The 17,275-nt window shown below is 49.2% G+C and overlaps 1 protein-coding gene across 4 annotated transcripts; it reads left to right on the top strand.

Annotated features, from left to right (window-relative positions):
* The first annotated feature begins 8,753 nt into the window (after positions 1-8,753).
* On the top strand, positions 8,754-17,245 carry RAB39B (RAB39B, member RAS oncogene family). Of its 4 annotated transcripts, XM_057425108.1 has the most exons (5): positions 8,754-9,057; positions 13,658-13,878; positions 16,159-16,249; positions 16,539-16,704; positions 16,910-17,245. In XM_057425108.1, exons 1-5 carry the CDS (start codon positions 8,843-8,845, stop codon positions 17,000-17,002), a joined length of 786 nt encoding a protein of 261 aa, XP_057281091.1. In that variant the 5' UTR covers positions 8,754-8,842; the 3' UTR covers positions 17,003-17,245. The 4 variants fall into 4 exon arrangements, 3 of the variants coding, with proteins under 3 accessions (XP_057281091.1, XP_057281093.1, XP_057281092.1); XR_008974320.1 differs by lacking the exon at positions 16,159-16,249 and having other exon boundaries at positions 8,755-9,057; XM_057425110.1 differs by lacking the exon at positions 16,159-16,249 and having other exon boundaries at positions 8,756-9,057; positions 16,539-17,245.
* Positions 17,246-17,275: the final 30 nt, after the last annotated feature.

Here is a 17,275-nt window from a genome sequence, read left to right as displayed (position 1 = left end):
TCGGAGCTGTGGTTTGTTGCAGTGAGGTTATCCCCAGGACTGCTGCTCTCACCCTGAGTGCTTCCCTATCCTGTATGGTTCTGCTGGGGGGATTTCTGCTGTTGCTGTGAAATCAGTTGTCTTTGGCTCGAGTAGGTCCAGGTCTCTTCCTGGAGGGTTCAGCTGACTCCTTTCCATCACAGAAATGGATTCATCCTGCCACCTCCTTTTCTCCTCACCTGCAGTATTAGCATATGTGGTTGTGACAATGCCAAAACTGCTGTTTGTGTTAATGGAGCTAGAAATGATTTTGTTGGTGTTTTAGAAAATTGACATCTTTTTCTATGGGGTGCCAATAAGGGGGTCAGTGAACCAGTTTCATCCCAGCGCAGTTGCTTTTATGAACTTGGCCCAGGACTTTGCGAGCAGATTATTTTTGCGTTCAGATTCCATTGAGGATTTTTGGTTAATCTTTGGGTGGCTTGTTTATTTAAATTAAGCCCTAATTAAGTTAAGAAGCTTTTTTTGCCATTTAATACTGTATCAGAGTAAAAGATTACACTGCCGAACCACACGTGCCTTTGTAACACAGCTGTATCTGAGGTAGTAAAATGTGCTATGCTGTTTCTGTTTCATTTACTGCACAGAAAGCACTTTATCAGAAAGAGGCACTTTTATTGTCAGTGTCATATGGAGGAATGGAAGAACTTGAGAGAATAAGGTTAACTGCCTGTTTCTATGTAGCTTATGATGTTGACATTTATTTTCTGTGAATGGCACATGTAACAGACTCTGGCCTGTAGGCATATATAGATGATAACATGAGTTGGGTAGTAACTGGTAAAGAAAAAAGAAAACAGATGGCAAGTTCTCTGACTGTATTTGCTAGTTCATCGTGGAATGGGTTAAGGAAATACTCCATGCGTATAGTAAATGTGGTTTGTGTCTCTCATTTTCCTGAATACAAGCATGCAATTGGCAGTGACACAGTGGGAGCTGACTGTGGTCACTGAGCTCTGGCTGAGTACAGCAGTGACCTCAGGGACTGAGCAATGTGAAATGCCATATTACAGGCTGGGACCCTCAGGCACTAGCCTCTTAATATAAAATGCAAAGATATCAGTATCTACAATAGAGGTGGGTAACTGCTTCCCCTGAGTGTCTTGCACTGGAGAGTCAATGTGCTTCCTTTGAGTTTATTGCCTTATTTATATAATGTTTTCTTGGGAATCTTCTAAGCAAAAAAAGGGAGAAAGCAAGAGTATTTCTACCCCATCAGTCAAATATAATGTGGCTGATGTCCATTCAAAACTGTTTATATTGCAGGTATCAAGCTTTTGAAAATAGTTTACTAGCTAACTAAAGAAGATAAAGAATCCTGAATCTTGAACAACTTCCAGTGAATGAGTGTCTTGAAGGGGTTGGAAAAGAACTGTTTGAATTAATTATCTATTACTAAATATTTACTCACATTTATCCTTCACCAAGACAGGAATAAAACTGAAGTACTATAAAGATTCAGGGAGCATATCACACTGGCTAAATAAACACATATAGTAACATCATCTGTTGAAGTAAGAAATGCCATGTTTTTGCAGGCTTGTTAAGTCAAAAAAATGTATTGAATAGACTGGTGTATCAAAAACTCAATGAATAAACACACTTCAGTACCTAACAAGTAAGAGGGAACATATTCAGCACCAGGTTAGACTGCTTGTTTTAGTTGGCTGTTTGTACTTTAATATCTGTCGTGGCTTAATCCATTTTCTTTCCCACCTGGTTACTTCCCACCCCTCAGGTGTCCTGGTTGTCTGCTGTTAGAACGGATGCCTGGGAGGCGACATCCCTCTGAGCACTGCCACAAAGGTTGTTGGAGGACACTGGGAAGCTCAAACAAAGGCATGTTTGCAAAGAGGCTGTAAGGTATGTGTTGGCCGAGCCATGCTGCTCTCAGCATCACTGCTGTACAAGGTCCTACTGACCTGTGGAAGGCTCTTGAAACACAAGCCCCTTCCCACGGGGTTGGGCAGGAACAACCACTTTTTTCCAGGAGAAAAAGCACTTTTTGGGAGACTCCTCTGCTACAAGGAGCATCTCTCCCAGTGAAGGTCAAGGTGAAGGTTGTGGGGCCACAGGAGGATGCTTGAGGTGTTTTTGGTACTGCAGTAACACCTCCTGGCCTGTTGTGAGCAGGAAATGATTGATTTGTAGCAATGAGGCTTGAGTTAAGACTGGCCAACTCTGGGGTGACTGTTCCCACTTTTGGGGTGTTTGCCAGCTTTTCCTACCCTTCTGAGCACGTTGCTTGGAAGGTGCTTGGTCAGCTCACAGCAGTGCAGAAACTGAGCATTAGCCTTCAGGAGGCCCAGGGAGAAATGGCTGTTAATGGATTGTATGAGATTTCTTCTGAGAGAGGGATGGGCATGGTGGAGGGCTGGAAATGTCTCCTCCGGGGGCCTCACAGGAGTTCAGCAGCCCTAGACCAAGCTCCTTTTGGTTTTGCGTTAATTTCCCACTTACTCAGCTGATGCCTCCTGTCAGATAATCTGAGTGAAGTTGGGTGACGATGTCAGCAGGCAGCAGCAGCATTCTGGGAGGAGTGGAGAAACAAAGGAGCAGGATCTGAGCTGTCAGGTTTTCTGGTCACACCGGGTTCGTGCTGGAGGGCTCCACTTAGCATTCATGCTAGAGACGGGCTGGTGTGGTACCATCATTTCCCTCCAAGCAACCTGAAATCAGTGCTCACTTTAAGCAGGCAGATATCTGATTTTTTAATATGCTTTAAAATCATACTATGGCTGGACATGTCCTGGGCTGTGGCAATCCAGCCTGTGTTGTACACTCAAACTAGCTCTGCTTTAATAGATCCTTTTAGGAGGAAAGGAAGGAGCCTGGAATATGGAGGCATTTCTGCTGGTCAGTTTTCCTGGTTTTTTTACCAGGAGTGCAGTCAGTGTTTAGTGATTTACTTTACAAAATGGAAAATACACAACACCACAGAGCCACAGTGCAACCCCCTGCAGCACCTTGAAGACCCCTACAGTTAATCCTCAACAGGCATTAGAGCTTCTGTTAAAAAGGCTTGTGTTTAGTGGTGTTGATCAGAGCAAATTCCAAGTATATTTTGCCTTTTCTCACTCTACAGAGTGCTGCTGCTAAACTTGAGACTCTACCAGCAGGAACAGAAATCGGATTTCATGCATCTAACAAGCCATAATGCCATCCTGCTAGTCATTAACAATCCAAAGTAGCTCTTGAGCTGTAAGCAAGCAGTCTGAGCTCTGGACTCAGAGGGGAAGCTAGGGAGCTCTTCTCTGCAATGTAAGTAGCTCAGACACCCACTCTGTGGCAAGAAAAATCACAGTAACCTCTCCTGCTCTCCTTCTCTCCCACTCACCATTACTAATTTATCCTGATTGTAATGGCTTCTATTTGCTCTAAGCAGATCCTGTTCACTTCCTGAGAAGACTTGAACAGCTACAAGGACATAATATTCCCAGTGGAGGAGCTGTTCTTGGATTCAGGCAGATTCAGGCAGATATAATGATCTCTTGATGGGAGCCCCCCTTTTTCAATCACCCAACCCATGACCATTTTAATGTGATTGTAATCTGAAATAACACACGGGGAGCTGCATCTGGAGTAAGCCACCCCATAGTAATGACCTGATGTTTAATTTATTGTCACAGGGAAACATTTTGCAAATGATTCATGTCTCTTCAAAAACCCAGCTGATGTGCCTGTGCAGGCTCTTGGGGCTGGAGGCTATGTCATGGGAGTGCTGTGTGGCACCAGAGGGTGGCTCTGCCAATGCAGGGATGCAGGGACAAGCTCATCCCCTGTGCACATCCACCCATGTGGATCACACTATAAGAGAGTTAAATATTCCCTGTCCATTCAGGTTGCAAAGCAAATGCTAACAGTGTCCTGGAGCACTGTCATTGACTCAAGAGGCTTTGCTGGTTATTTCTGAAGTTTCCCTGCCTTGGTGTCTCTCCCACATTCTCCCATTGGCACAGATCCTGGCTGGCTTTGCAGCTGCATCTCTGTTAAGCTCCTTGGGAGGAGGCAGAGCCTCTGAGGGGATAGAGCAATTCAAGCTTTCTGGGACAGCTGCTCTGTGCTAGGCCCTTTGTTCTTCTACAGCTGAGGGAAAAAGCAGTAGTAGTGGAGGACAGTTCATCCCGTCAAGCTGAGTGGGAGAAATAACTCTTAAAATGTTCTTGCCTCTTTCTGTTGGCTATGACAGGTAATGTATTAATGGGGGACCAGTAATGGGACAGCCAGCATCACTCAGCCATGACTATATTTATCAAGCTTATGCCTGCTCTACTGCTGTTGATTTAATCCCAGTGGTACCCCTGCAGGATGTCACTCCTGGAACCTCAACCACCATGCTTGGTGTGCAGTACTCCATTATGCACTAGAAGCATTTTGCTGACAGGTTGGTGTTTGGTGAGGGAGGTCAGACAAGTTTCCCGGGGACAGAGGCTGCCAGTCTGCCACAGAAGTCCACCACTACAAAAGACACTTTAGCCCAGCCAAAAGCTAAGGTGGGACAGAAGCTTCACCATGTGCCTTCTGGCATTCAGCCCTGCCTGTGCTTCCCTCCTGCTACTGCTGTTGGAGGCTGTACGGCTGTCACCCCATCACAGAGTCCTGAATTATGCTTCCAATGCCTGCTGTCAGCTGGGCTGTCAGTTCCTGAGTACCATGCAGTGCCTTGGCTTTACGCTTGTCTGCACCACCCTGACTAACTGTGGGCATCATATAAACAATAAACACTAATTCACCCAATACCTTCCCTCTGTCCTGGGCACACATCAGCTAGTCCTAGGTGTAATCACGTCTCTGTCAACAGTGTGACATGGAGACAGACGATTACATCTCCTGGACAGGCCTAATTTAACGGGTATTTTATCAAAACTAGCTAATAAATTGTTTGCTGTGTGTGGTTAGCCAACCTGTTCTCAGCATGCCCATCACCCTCGTGTGGGGCCTGTAACCATTTTCAGTGCGTAGCTGGTCTTTGGCCTAGCTGGTAGCATACACTGGCAGGGCTCGGCTTGGATGCAGTTCATCTCTGCAGTGATGAGCAGCTCCATTGCGAGTGGGGCTGGAATACAAAACCTGTGAGGGCTGGGGATGTCAGCCCATGGGTTGGGGTGCTCTGGTTCACCCGTGTGCTGCCGTCGCTGCACCTTCCCAGGTTTGGGAGCAGGCTCGGGCTGCCTCAGGCAGCTCCTGTGCAGCCAGCCCCGCAGCCAGGGATTGTGTCAGATTGATTGTTTTTTGTATCCTTGGAAACTGAAAGGGCATTAAAATTGCATGGGGCAGTGCTGATGTGCTCTCCTCCTCATAGTGTTGCCACTGGCTTGGAGATGGCTTTGGCCTCCAGCTGCCGGTTATCGGACTGGTTCTAAAAACTAAACTCCAACTCAGCTATTGTGAGGGAAGTACCCTGTGAAATGCAGTGCTGTTGTCCAGGGGATGTCTCAGTTACAGCCATCCCTGACCATGGCTCAGTACTTTGTCTGCTTGTGGCCTAGCCACAGTGAGCATTGGCATCATGGCAGAGAGCTTCTGCCCAAGAAGACCTATCTGCCTTGGAACCCTCCTGCCCCAGCCACAGGGAACCTGAGGCTGGCACTGGGCTCTTAGCATGAAGTTGCATGGTTGTGGTCACTGTTATTTAGAGCACACATGGCACTCGTCACCCACTAGTGTGAAGTGGGTTGGAACTGGCCTCACACAAGCCCCTTCTGAGTATCTGCTTAGGGCTTCATCACCTGACACTTAAAAGAAGTTAATGTAATTGCTCTGGGAGAGAGACTACAGGCAGAGCAGGGTAGCAAGGGAGTGGTTTTCCAGCCCTCATGCCCTTTTGTCCCAGCTTTAGAATTATTAGAAGTACCCATTATTAGAAGTACCCATTCCAGTGGCTGACGTGTGGATGTTTTTCACCTTGTGCAGGAGCTGCACTCAGGTGTGCATAGGTGGCCCTTGGGAAGGGCTTTACCCCTTGTTTGTCTATACACAGTGCAGGGTGCGGGAGCTCCCTTTGACCTCTTGTGACAGCACCAGCAGCTGGGTTCGACTCCCATGGGTACTGCTGTAGATGCCAGAGCTTGGCCCCTGTGTGTCAGCGTGGGTTCAGCCATGCCCAAGCCTGTGCTGACATGGTTTTCAGGCAGCAATCCTGCAGCACTAGCAGCTGTGAGGAGAAAGCAGCTCCTCTGGAATCATGCATGGGTAGGAGCAGTGACAGGCTGCCTCCAGTCCGGGGGCTGCTGCAAGTGCACCCATGCTCCTACTGCTTCTCACCAGCACCTCCCATCCTGTCCCCAACCAACAAACCTGCCTTACATCAAATCTAGGTTAACTCTCTGTATCTCTCTTTCAGACACCAGATTTTCCATTTTCTACAATGGTACCAGAACAAGGGCTCTCCCAGGATCTCATTTTCTCCAACCTTCTCAGTTGCTGTTAATTAATAACGTGGCTGCCTGGTCATGCAGCGTGTGTTCATCTGTATGCATGAAAGTAACATCAGCATCATGGGATCCTGCGAGTTTACTTGCTGGGGGAAACAGGTCCCTCATGGTATGGGAATTCCTCTGGCTAAGACAGCGTTTGCTGGGTACCAGTGCACCCCTTGGTGCTCTCCCTGGCTCCTCACAGCCCTGCAAGTCAGGGAGCTTCAGGTGTTTCCTGGCATAGCTCACACCACTGCCATGGAATGTCCACTGGCACCTCTGCCTTCAGACACCTGCTGGAGATGCCACTGACAGTTGACCTGCAAATCGACCATCAGTGGCATCTGGTGGTGGAAGAGTGGGAATATGTGTGCATGTGTGTGGGGAGGGGAGAACAACAGTTAAGAGAAACCACAGTTTGTTGTGGGCTTGACTAATGGGCATTGAGCACCAAGAAATCATACGGTAAAGTGCAACAGATCCCCACAAAGCACCGCTGGCAATGATTCACTGGTTAATGTACTGCTAACTGGGATTTATAGGTTTAATATTTCTCTGTTGCACCTTTTCTGTTGTTGTGCAAACTGCTTCATTGGTTTTCTTTCCTGTCCTGAGGTACATTAGAAGAGCATCTTTTTGGGTTGTTATTTCTTAATATACATATTTCAAAGGGTATTGAAACAATTGCTTGCCATTTATTCCTCAGGACTTGAAATGGTCTCTTTAATGTTCTAGTCCAATTTACAAGCTGGCTAACTATCTCATACCTATAATAATGTCTTTTTTTGAGGATCTAATGAATATAATAGCCACTGTGATTTTGTTTATTTCAATAGTGGTCATGCAGGATGAGCTATTAATGAAACTATCTTTAACTAAAAAAAGAAAGCACACCAATGCTTTCATAAATTTATAAAAAAGAAGTGTCAAAAATCCTTTTTTTTTAATGTTTGACTTAATATAGACATTTTAGTAGCTGTTTTTAATAATATACATGCTCATCTTCCCTTCCAGAGACCAAAACTGCGCTGTCAAGTGCTGAAGCAGCAGGCGCTTGAGCTCAGCTGTATCCCACAGAGCCACACTACCTGTTTGGGATAGACTCATCAGAACTGGGACTTACAATCCAAGGCATCTGTGTATACACTGTGCAAGGTATGCTGTTGCTGGGGTTCCTGAACGCTGTGCTTCACCCTGTGGAGCCAGGAACCGGCTCAAGCAGAGCGGGGGAAAATGGGTTTGTTAGGATTTGTGGTATTTAAATTGCTGTGTAGTTAATGTCTGTAACTATTCATTTTTGAGACAATATACCTCACATAGATACATACATACACACATACACTGTTTATACATGCACGTGGCTCTGCTGGGTTTCATGAGTCTGCTAGTACGGTATCTTACCGGTACCCTTGTCCCCTTCAGACAAGGCTTCAATGATACAGGTGACCGGTGCCCTGGGGGGCAGTGCTGAAACTCCCAGACAGTGCCAGGCGCACTTGGGGCTCTGCGTTAGCTTTCAATGGGAACGAAGCTCCCGATGCAAAGGCGTGGAGCTCAGAAACGAGACTCGGCTCTAACGCACAGGGAGGTGCTGCACACCCCGCTAGAACCGCTCACCCAAGGACGGTTAGTGCTGGCCTGTGCTCCTTAGCTTCGGGGTCCGCCTGGCGCCCTGCTCCCCCCCGCCTTGGCACGGCTCCCCGCCGCCCGGGGCTACCCCGCACGGTCCCGCCCCGCCCCGCCCCCGCCCGGCTCCCGCAGCGGCCGCGTTTCGGGGGTGGCGGCTCCTCCCGGCAGTGCGGTAGAGCGCGGCCGCCATTGCACCACGGCGCGCCCCGCACTCGGCCGCGCCTCCGTCCCGACACCCGGTACCGGCTCCAGCACCGACACCAGCACCGGCGGGGGGCGGGAGCGCTGCAGCCGCACGGAACGCCCGCCGCGGCGCTGCGGGGAGGGCGGGCTCCGCGGGAGCGCGGGAGCGGACCCCAGCGCCGCGGTTTTGCAGGGCTGAGGCGGCGGCCGGAGCCCGCCGCGCCCCGCGGCACCTCAGTGCGGCTCGGCGGGATGCGCCGGCGGTGACGGGGCCAGCGGGGGGTGCCTGGCAGGGGCCTGCGCCGGCCGCCATGGGGCCCGCCTGAGCGGTGCGGCTGTGGCGCGGAGAGCGGGGCCGCCCGTCCGAGCTCCGGCGGAGCGGTCCCGGTCCAGATTCAGGCCCGGTCCGCCGCCTGCCTCCGGTGCGCCGCGGTCCCGGCCTAGCGGCGCGTCGCCGCCGGCCGGCGCGCCCCCTGCGGGCGAACGCAGCGGCGGCTGCCCCCGGGCCCGCGGGCCGGGCATGGGCGGTGCGGCGGCGGCGGCGGCGGGCGGGCGCTGAGGCGGGCGGCGGCAGCATGGAGGCCATCTGGCTGTACCAGTTCCGCCTGATCGTCATCGGCGACTCCACCGTGGGCAAGTCCTGCCTCATCCGCCGCTTCACCGAGGGGCGCTTCGCCCAGATCTCGGACCCCACGGTGGGCGTGGATTTCTTCTCGAGGCTGGTGGAGATCGAGCCGGGCAAGCGGATCAAGCTGCAGATCTGGGACACGGCCGGGCAGGAGCGGTTCCGGTGAGACCGGCGGCGGGGGCAGCGTGCGGGGATGCGGGCTGGGGCCGGCTCCCGCGGGGCCGCACCGCCGGAGGAGGCGTTTGGCGCTGGGACAAAGCTGGTTCAAACGCGCCTGTCGCTGCCCCTCAGCTTTTATCCTTTTCCCTTCGATTTGTTTTCGGTTTGGTAGCTCTGCCCCCAGATCGCCCTGAAGCGTTTGTGCCCCTGGACTTGTGTCACCGCACATGGCCGCGGCCCCGGTGTGCAGGATGTGCTGGCTGTGCAGGATGTAAGGGGGGGTGTAGGGTGCAAATGTAGACGAGCGATGCCGCTGGCGAGGGGGACGGAACCCGGAGGAAAGGCTGGGGTTTGGGCTGGGGACGTCTGTGGGATGTTTTGGGGATGTTTACCAGCCCTGCGCGGCAGCCGTGAGCGAGGAGTTGTGCATCAGAGGATGCAGCTCGGCAGGGAAAGCGCCTGCTCCCTGTTGGTGCAGGAGCAGTAACCAGGATGTTTCACAGCTGAACGCGCTTAGGCTCGCTAAACGCAATCGGATGTGTGGTTTGATCCTCTGCAGCGACAGCAGAGCTTAGCTGTGTAGGACAGAGAAAGGCCGGGACAAACCCTTAGTTGTGGCTGTGCAGAGGTGACGGGTGCTTTCTGGAGAGTGCAGCGCTGAGCGCTGCGTGGGCACAGACCTCTGAGAGGTTAAGTGATAGTAACGAAGACTTGAGAGGAAATAAAGGTGGCAAATGGGGCCATGCCAAGAGTTCCATGCGGAGCTGTGTGGTAAAAGCAGCAGTGATGGTTGGAGCAGGCTTGACCCCAGCTAAACGGGGGGGGGGGGGGCTGATGGTGTCATGGGACACACACTGCTCTGACAGTGCTGTTTGGAAGGGGTGTGATTGCACCTTCAGCTCCCTACCTCCCGTTTACTTATATTTTACGTGCATCTTTAGCCCTTATCTGCGCTTTCACCCTGCTCAGTCGGGGAACACTTTCCTTGCTGCACATCTCTGCGCAGCTTCACAGCTCTGCTTCTGTGCAGTAATGCCTGGCCTGAGGAATGCTGTGGTTTCATTCAATAGATGAAGCCTCCCCACCCTTCTCACCACCTTCCTTCATATCCGTGGTGCTGGCGCCTGGCCCAGGCTGTGCAGTAGTTGGTCCTTATCCTCTGACAGGTTTTCTGCTACCTTGCAGCCTTTTGGGGCGAGGAGCTGGTGCTCTGTTCTGCTGAGAGAGGAGGTGCTTTAGCTTGCAGTTGCATCAGCTTCCAGCTTTGGATCTCTGGCTGAGGCCCGTAGAAGGCATGCTTGGGTGCTGTCCCCTGCTCCTGTCTTTGCTGTGAAGAAGAAAAGGTGGTGGATAGCTCCAGTTTCCTTTCTTTTACACACTGGGGAGTTTGGGGCCCTGGAGGCTGCTTGCCCTATGTGCTGGTGGTTGACCCAGCCCAGCACTTGGGGTTGTAAGCATGATGAGCAAGCGACCTTCTGCGCAAGGGCAGGCTGCACTGCTGCCGTGGGCAGCAGCATGCACAGGCAGGAAGGGTGGAAGGGACAGGATGAGTGAGTGACATAAAAACCCCCACACCGTGCAGCTTTGAAATGCCCTTCCCAAAGCACAGGCTTAAATTCCCACTGTGAAAAGCTAGAGGGAAGTGAGCAAACCCTGGTGTCTTTATGGTGCACTTGGAAGTATGAAAAAAAACAGGCAAAAAGTCTGGTTTGTGTTTATCCCTTTCAGATCACCATTAGCCCTGGGACAAGTTGTGCCCCATAAAGGCAGCAAGAAGCTCTTGGGCTCTTAAAAGCCATTTTTCTTGGCAAAAAGAAAGATGTAGATGTTACTGAAGTCTCTCAGACTTGTGGGTGTAGGCAAGAAGCACGATGGTGCAGGTGCTCTCCGGAACCCTTAAACTTCTTTGTGAGAGCCCAGGGAACCTCTTAATCAGGAAATCTGTAGGAAGGAGCACCTCTCAGAGTTCTCAGACTTGAGCATTCGCACTCTGCTTTGCATAGTTTAACAGCTACTGCACAAGGAGGAAACCACTGTAGTTATCTTGAAGATACCTTGTCGGTGTTCTCTGGCCTGCAGCTGTGCTGCATTTCTGCTCTTCCTGACCCCCATTGTGAGCTCTTTCACTCTCCATAAATTAGAAGCAATTTCCGTGCAGTCAAGGCTTAAATTACAGTTAGGCATGTGCCATTCATTCTGTTTTGCCTGATCAGGCCCCAAAACGTGCTGCATGGCAATGCTGAGGTGGTGGCTTTGGGGATGTAGAGGAGCAGGGTCCCATTCTTCCTGGATCCATCAGGTTCTGCCCATCTCTGGTTGCTCACATATTGCAATTTCCTTGCCTGAAATGTGATGTTGTGTAAGGTCATCAAAAGCAAAAGCATGTGCAGCTCTCACTCCCTGAACTGTGTAACCCCCCTACAGCAGAGCTGTTGAAGGACTCAACCAGGCAAGGACCTGGGTTCAGGAATTCCCACCATGGTACAGAGCAGGGGAGACCTCCCAGATGGAGGCAATAGCTTTATGTTAAAACTTGGCCAAAATAGGTGCAAGTCCCTGTACTGCTCTGCATGAGCATGGCTGGAGGAGGCAAGGTAGCAGTCTTGGAAGGGAACTGGGGGGTGACATGCAGTCTGAAGGCGATGTAGTCTGCTTCCTGTGGGTTGATAGGAAAACAGTCTGTAGAGAAGGTTTTAAGGAAAGGCGCTGAGACCTTCACCTAGTTTTATGTCAAAGCAGCATTCAGCTGAGATCCTGCCATGTCTTTCAGAAGTACCTGAGGCATTGTTGGCGTTGGCAGGAGGAGCCAGGGCTGGTGGCAGGGAACACAAGGGAGAAGCAGAAATGCCTGTGACAGTGTGGGGGTGAATTCAAAGCTCCAATATCTGCTTGCAGCTGGCTAGATAGCAAAAGGCAGAACTAATTCCCTCAGTGCCAAATGTGCAGATCTACTGTTGTCCTTCAGCCAGATAATTGGGAGAGGAGAAATCATCCAAATGCAGCCAAGTGTCTTTTTCCCCTCCTCTTCTGGATTTCTTCAGTTTTTGGCTGTGGATTTTCACCCATCATTGCATGTCTGTTGATAAAGCAATCCTTGAAAACTCCAGGTCACCTGTTCTTGGGGCAGTTTTGCCAGGTACATGCCTTATAGGACCAAATAACCCCTAACAATAGTCTCACATATCCAGACAGGACTCATCCCAAGGTAAAAATGCAGCAGTGCTCATATTTCCCCAGCAAGGAAAGTTCAGGCACAAATGTGAGTTTATCTAGGGACTGAAATTGATCCTTGCTTTTGGATTTAGAATAAATCCATGACTTTGCAGAAACATTGCAGCTTTACAGCTTCTTGGTGTGTCCATGTGTAGTAGTGATGGAGCTATAGCTCTGCTCAGCCTCACAGCTCAGCTTCACTCCATGGCCCTGTGCTGGCTGATTCATTGTATCGTAGAACGGTTAGGGTTAGAAAGGATCTTAAGATCATCTAGTTCCAACCCCGCTGCCATAGGCAGGGACACCTCACACTGTTCCAGTTGCTGCTTCTGGCTGTGCTGAAGCCTGTGCTTTCTCAGAAGAGTTACAGAAGAAGCTCTTCCCTGTGAGGGTGCTGAGGCGCTGGCACAGGGTGCCCAGAGAAGCTGTGGCTGCCCCATCCCTGGCAGTGTTCAAGGCCAGGTTGGACAGGGCTTGGAGCAACCTGCTCTAGTGGAAGGTGTCCCTGCCCATGGCAGGGGGTTGGAACTGGATGAGCTTTAAGGTCCCTTCCAATCCAAACCATTCTGCGATGATTCTGTGCACTCCATTTTTCAGCCTGTGGTCTCTGGATACAATTTAATGTCAGTATTTGGCAGAACAAGACCAGTGGTAATGTGCATTCTCCGAGGAAGCTTTGGTATCATTTTGCTGTTACTCAGGGGTCGGACTAGCTAATTTTGGTGCATTAGTTGTAGCATCATTTTGACCAGTAGCACAGTGAAGAAGGTGCAGGGGTTGGTGGATGTCTACCTGCCAAGGCCCTGGATGTACAGAGGCGAGCTGCAACCCATTGGGCTGCCTTCCAGATAATGTAGCCCTCTTCTTTCTCATGTCTGTCAGAGTTTTCAGATGTCAGTTTTATGTGTCTGTTTGGTTTCAGATGGACCCTTTAATTTGTAACAGTGCTTCTAAACTGATGGGTTAAACAGGGTATGCAGAGGACTTATATGGTGGGGTATGGACTCTTAGGACTAACAACAAAGGGCATATGATAGAAAACAGAGACTGAGCGTGGTATTGGGGATTTGGAACACAGCTGTGATGAATCAGCAGGGCAGTTACCCAAGGATGAAATCTTTAGGCCAAGATTTGAATGGCAGGCTCTACAGAGGACAAGCTAAAAGTGGTAAGACACTGAATGGCTCCTCTGCCCTGTATTCTGCAGTGCACACAGGGTGGTGGCAACACTGCTTTATTAAACAGAGACCAGCCCTTCAGAAGGGCTACAGAAAGAAAAAGCAATAATCAGAAGTCACACACAAACAAACAAAACCCCACCTGAACTCTCTCTGCCCTTCTTCCCAAGCAGCTGTAACTTATACTTTTGTTGTGGTTCATTTGTTTCCAGGTCCATCACCAGAGCTTACTACAGGAACTCAGTTGGTGGACTCCTCCTCTTTGATATTACAAACCGCAGGTCCTTCCAGAACGTCCACGAGTGGCTAGAGGAGACCAAGGTGCACGTCCAGCCATACCAGATCGTCTTTGTTTTGGTAGGTCACAAGTGTGACCTTGACACACAGCGGCAAGTCACCAGGCACGAGGCTGAGAAACTGGCTGCTGCATATGGTATGAAGTACATTGAGACCTCGGCTCGGGATGCCATTAACGTGGAAAAGGCCTTCACTGACCTGACTCGAGATATATACGAGCTTGTTAAAAGGGGGGACATTTCAATCCAGGAGGGATGGGAAGGGGTAAAGAGCGGGTTTGTCCCAAACGTAGTGCACTCTTCAGAAGAAGTGGTGAAATCAGATAGGCGATGCTTGTGCTGAGCTCTTCTAGTGAGGCAAGTGGTGATGAACTCTACTAACCAAATGTACTTTACTAAGTGAACTCGGTGTGAGAGAAGGGAGAGCAACACTCCCGTTGTGAACAGCCTCCCGCAGTGTTTTGGACACCAGAACAGACCCCAGAAAGACATGTTCTGTTCCAAATAACCTTTCAGAACTGGGGTCTACAAACCTACAGGAGAGTGAGTGAGGGTGCATGTAGCTGTTGTAAGGAGACAGGAAGCAGAAATGAGGGGCTGCACAAGACAGGAGAGAGTATGCAGAGAGCTGGATGGGCTGGCACGTGCCAGGGTACTGTACTTGTCCTCTTTTAAGTAAATCCATAGCTCCATGTTGGGTATCGAAGCCACAGTATTGGTACTTTAATAGTATGAGAAACAGGCAGACAGAGAGAAAGAAAGAGGACATCTTCCTTTGTGTCAGCTGTTTACTACAGGAAGGTGAAAAGGCAGCACAGATACTGTTTCCTCATAAGCCAGGCTCCACAGGAGAAGCTTACTGACATGGTGTGCACACTTCTGAATTTTCTTTCTTATGTTCTTGAACCTAGTTTGATAGCAAAGATTTAAAGAGGAAAACAGTAGTTATCTGACTGGTAATTAACATTTAAATTATTCCCCTCCCCAGTAGTGCTTTTCTTGCTGTGCTGAACTGGGACTCTAAGTAGCAATTCCTGCTCCAGTAGTAATTATTCAGTGCATTTTTACACATTTACTGCCTAGGTGAGTACCTTGAATGTACCCGAGTTCAGGGCTTTCCAATAGGATTAGGTGGTCAGGAGCACAGAGAGAACCACATCCTCATATGTTGTAGCTTAAGGGTGGGGTGTTGCAGCCAGGTGGGACACACCAACATTTCTCTCTTGCTAACAAACAGCAGTGTGCCGACTCTTTGGGTGTCTTACCAGCCAGGTCACAAGGAGGAATGGAAAAGGGGGAGACAGGGGAAACAAACATCAAAAAAAAAACTTGAAAAGCTTAACTCAGGTGCGTCAGCCATACTAAAAGGTGAGATTTGTTTTTAAAGAGGTTAACTAGCATAGAAGGCAACAGCTTCCATCAGTATTTTCTGCTGTTAAAGTGTCGTTTTCTTTCTTGGCATCTGTGGAAGACAAGAAACTAGCGCTGGGAAGGAGGAGCACACCCCAGGAGTGTCTGAGCAGGTGGAAAGGAAAGCCACAAGATGAGCTCGAGTAACATTTGTTTTCCTCCATGTTTTAATTTGACAAAAGAGGATCCATCTCAGGTTGGTTGTTATGGGGTGGCAGCCATGTTACAAAAGCTACGTGTAGGGAGATGTTTCCTGGGAATGCCATTCACCACTTAGAAGCTTTGCTTCTGCTAAGTTTTAACTTAAGCTTTTGAAGTGCAGCAGGGTAACTGTGCTCCCACAGCAAAGGAAGGAAGTTCAGCCTATTAAAAGCAAACAAACCTATAGTGACTTTTTTCCACTTGAGTTTGAAAGCGTTATACACCAATCTGCTAATGGGCAGGAGAGAGTGATTAGGTAAAACCACAGGAAGCATCTAGTGCTTGATTTTAGGCCTCTAAAAATAGGGAAGAATAAAATATTTACAGTTTTTTAAGCTACCTTGTCTGTAAAGGTGTGGGCTGCCTTGATCATTGTTGTGTTCAGCCTATTTCTCCCTTTGAACCCGGTCTCACAGTTTGCAGCACATGGGCAGGTCTGTATGAATTAAAACCCCTGTGGTTTCCATAGCAAAGCTGTACAAAACCCCCAAAACCCAACAACCAAACCACTGAACATGAGTAATGCTTTTATTCTCAGTGTTCTAGGAACAGTTTGAGTCCCTGGGCTCTGCAGGGGAGCAGCAGTGTGGCACCTACTGGGGGGGACACTGGTAGGAAGTCGGAGGGAGGGAGGGGTGGCACTGGACCAGCACCTTACAGTAAGCGTCTCGCTTCTAACCCCTGGTTGCTCTTGAATAGGCTACAAACACATCAGAAACCTTGTGCTAAAGGCAGATTCAGCTGTGGTCAAGTTGAGTGCCCTGAAGATTAAACCACAACAAGAAATCCCTGTACAAACTTTCTAGGTAAGCAAAGCTGGAGCCGATTGCTGCAGAGCATGCCACAGGAGCTTGGCTGCCCTGGCTCCCATGGGCTGATGCCAGCGGAGAGCACAAGGTTTGCTGGGATGGGTCTGTTAGTCCCGTTTTCACAATGGCAAGGGCAGACAAGTTCAAAAGGGGCAGTTTTTCTTTCTCAGAGTGGGAAGTCCACCAAGAAACCAATTTGGTGTTTCAGGGTCAGCGGTTGCATCCTGGGCCACCTCACTGAGGGTGCTGCACTAACAGCAGTGAGAAGCTGGATCAAACGGTTCTTTAGCAATAGTAAAACTCTGTAATTTGCTGTGCAGAAACCTGGCCATTATGAGAAAGATCACTTTTCATACAACCACTGTTTTGTTTAATAGGTTTTGGACATTCCCCTTTACTGCTCCCAGAGACAAATTCCAGAAAGCCCGCATCAGTCAGTGCATGCAGGCCTCCAGAGTAAGTCTTCAATTTAAAAACACAAGGATCATGATTCTAAAGAGGAACAGTGCAGAAGAAAATGTACGCAGTCTTAACTACTTAGAGGTAACAAATGGTTATATTAAATGATAGAGAAATCATTATCTACATCTTTTTTTCTAATTCCTTGCATTTTCTAGACAGCTTATTCAAATATAGGAAATGTAGATTCATCTGTACAAAATTTGGAATGTTTTTTCTAAGATGAAGAGCTTATAGGATATGCTACGAATTCTTTTCTAACAACTGGTTTTAATGCTTTGACTTCTAGTGCAAGAGGGGCTTAGAGAAATCAGCAGGTGCCACCTTTCACAGGACAAAGGTCAGGAGCTCTTTTACTCTAGGACAAAAAGAGAAAAAATAAACCTAAGAGAAAGCTACTTTCTGTGGTCTGCACCACACATTAAAACCAATCTGCATGTTAGACTGCAACTGCTCAGACCCTCTGGAATAAAAGCGTACGATACACTTTCCGCTTTCTGTTATGCACTGTAACGAAATGTGAAAATACTGCTGTATTTAGCTGTCTGTATGTGATTGAAAACATGCTTGTATTTAGCAAAATGATTACTACGTGATAATGTGAAATTCAAAACTTGTAAAGAAACTTTGGTGGGGTTTTTTTTCCTCCCTCTCC

Source organism: Pezoporus wallicus, unplaced genomic scaffold (assembly GCF_028554395.1).
Source record: "Pezoporus wallicus isolate ANWC-B61680 ecotype Strahan unplaced genomic scaffold, APGP_CSIRO_Pwel_v1 scaffold_6445, whole genome shotgun sequence".
Lineage (NCBI taxonomy): Eukaryota > Metazoa > Chordata > Aves > Psittaciformes > Psittacidae > Pezoporus > Pezoporus wallicus.
Note: the sequence above shows the minus strand (reverse complement) of the source record. Positions and strands in the feature narration are given on the sequence as shown.

Excerpts from the sequence above, each read along its gene's own strand:
- RAB39B (XM_057425108.1), top strand. The coding sequence starts at position 8,843 with ATGGAGGCCATCTGGCTGTACCAGTTCCGCCTGATCGTCATCGGCGAC. Across the intron at positions 9,058-13,657 it reads GCCGGGCAGGAGCGGTTCCG|GTCCATCACCAGAGCTTACT; the intron begins GTGAGACCGGCG and ends ATTTGTTTCCAG. Across the intron at positions 16,705-16,909 it reads GCAGTCTTAACTACTTAGAG|TGCAAGAGGGGCTTAGAGAA; the intron begins GTAACAAATGGT and ends TTTGACTTCTAG.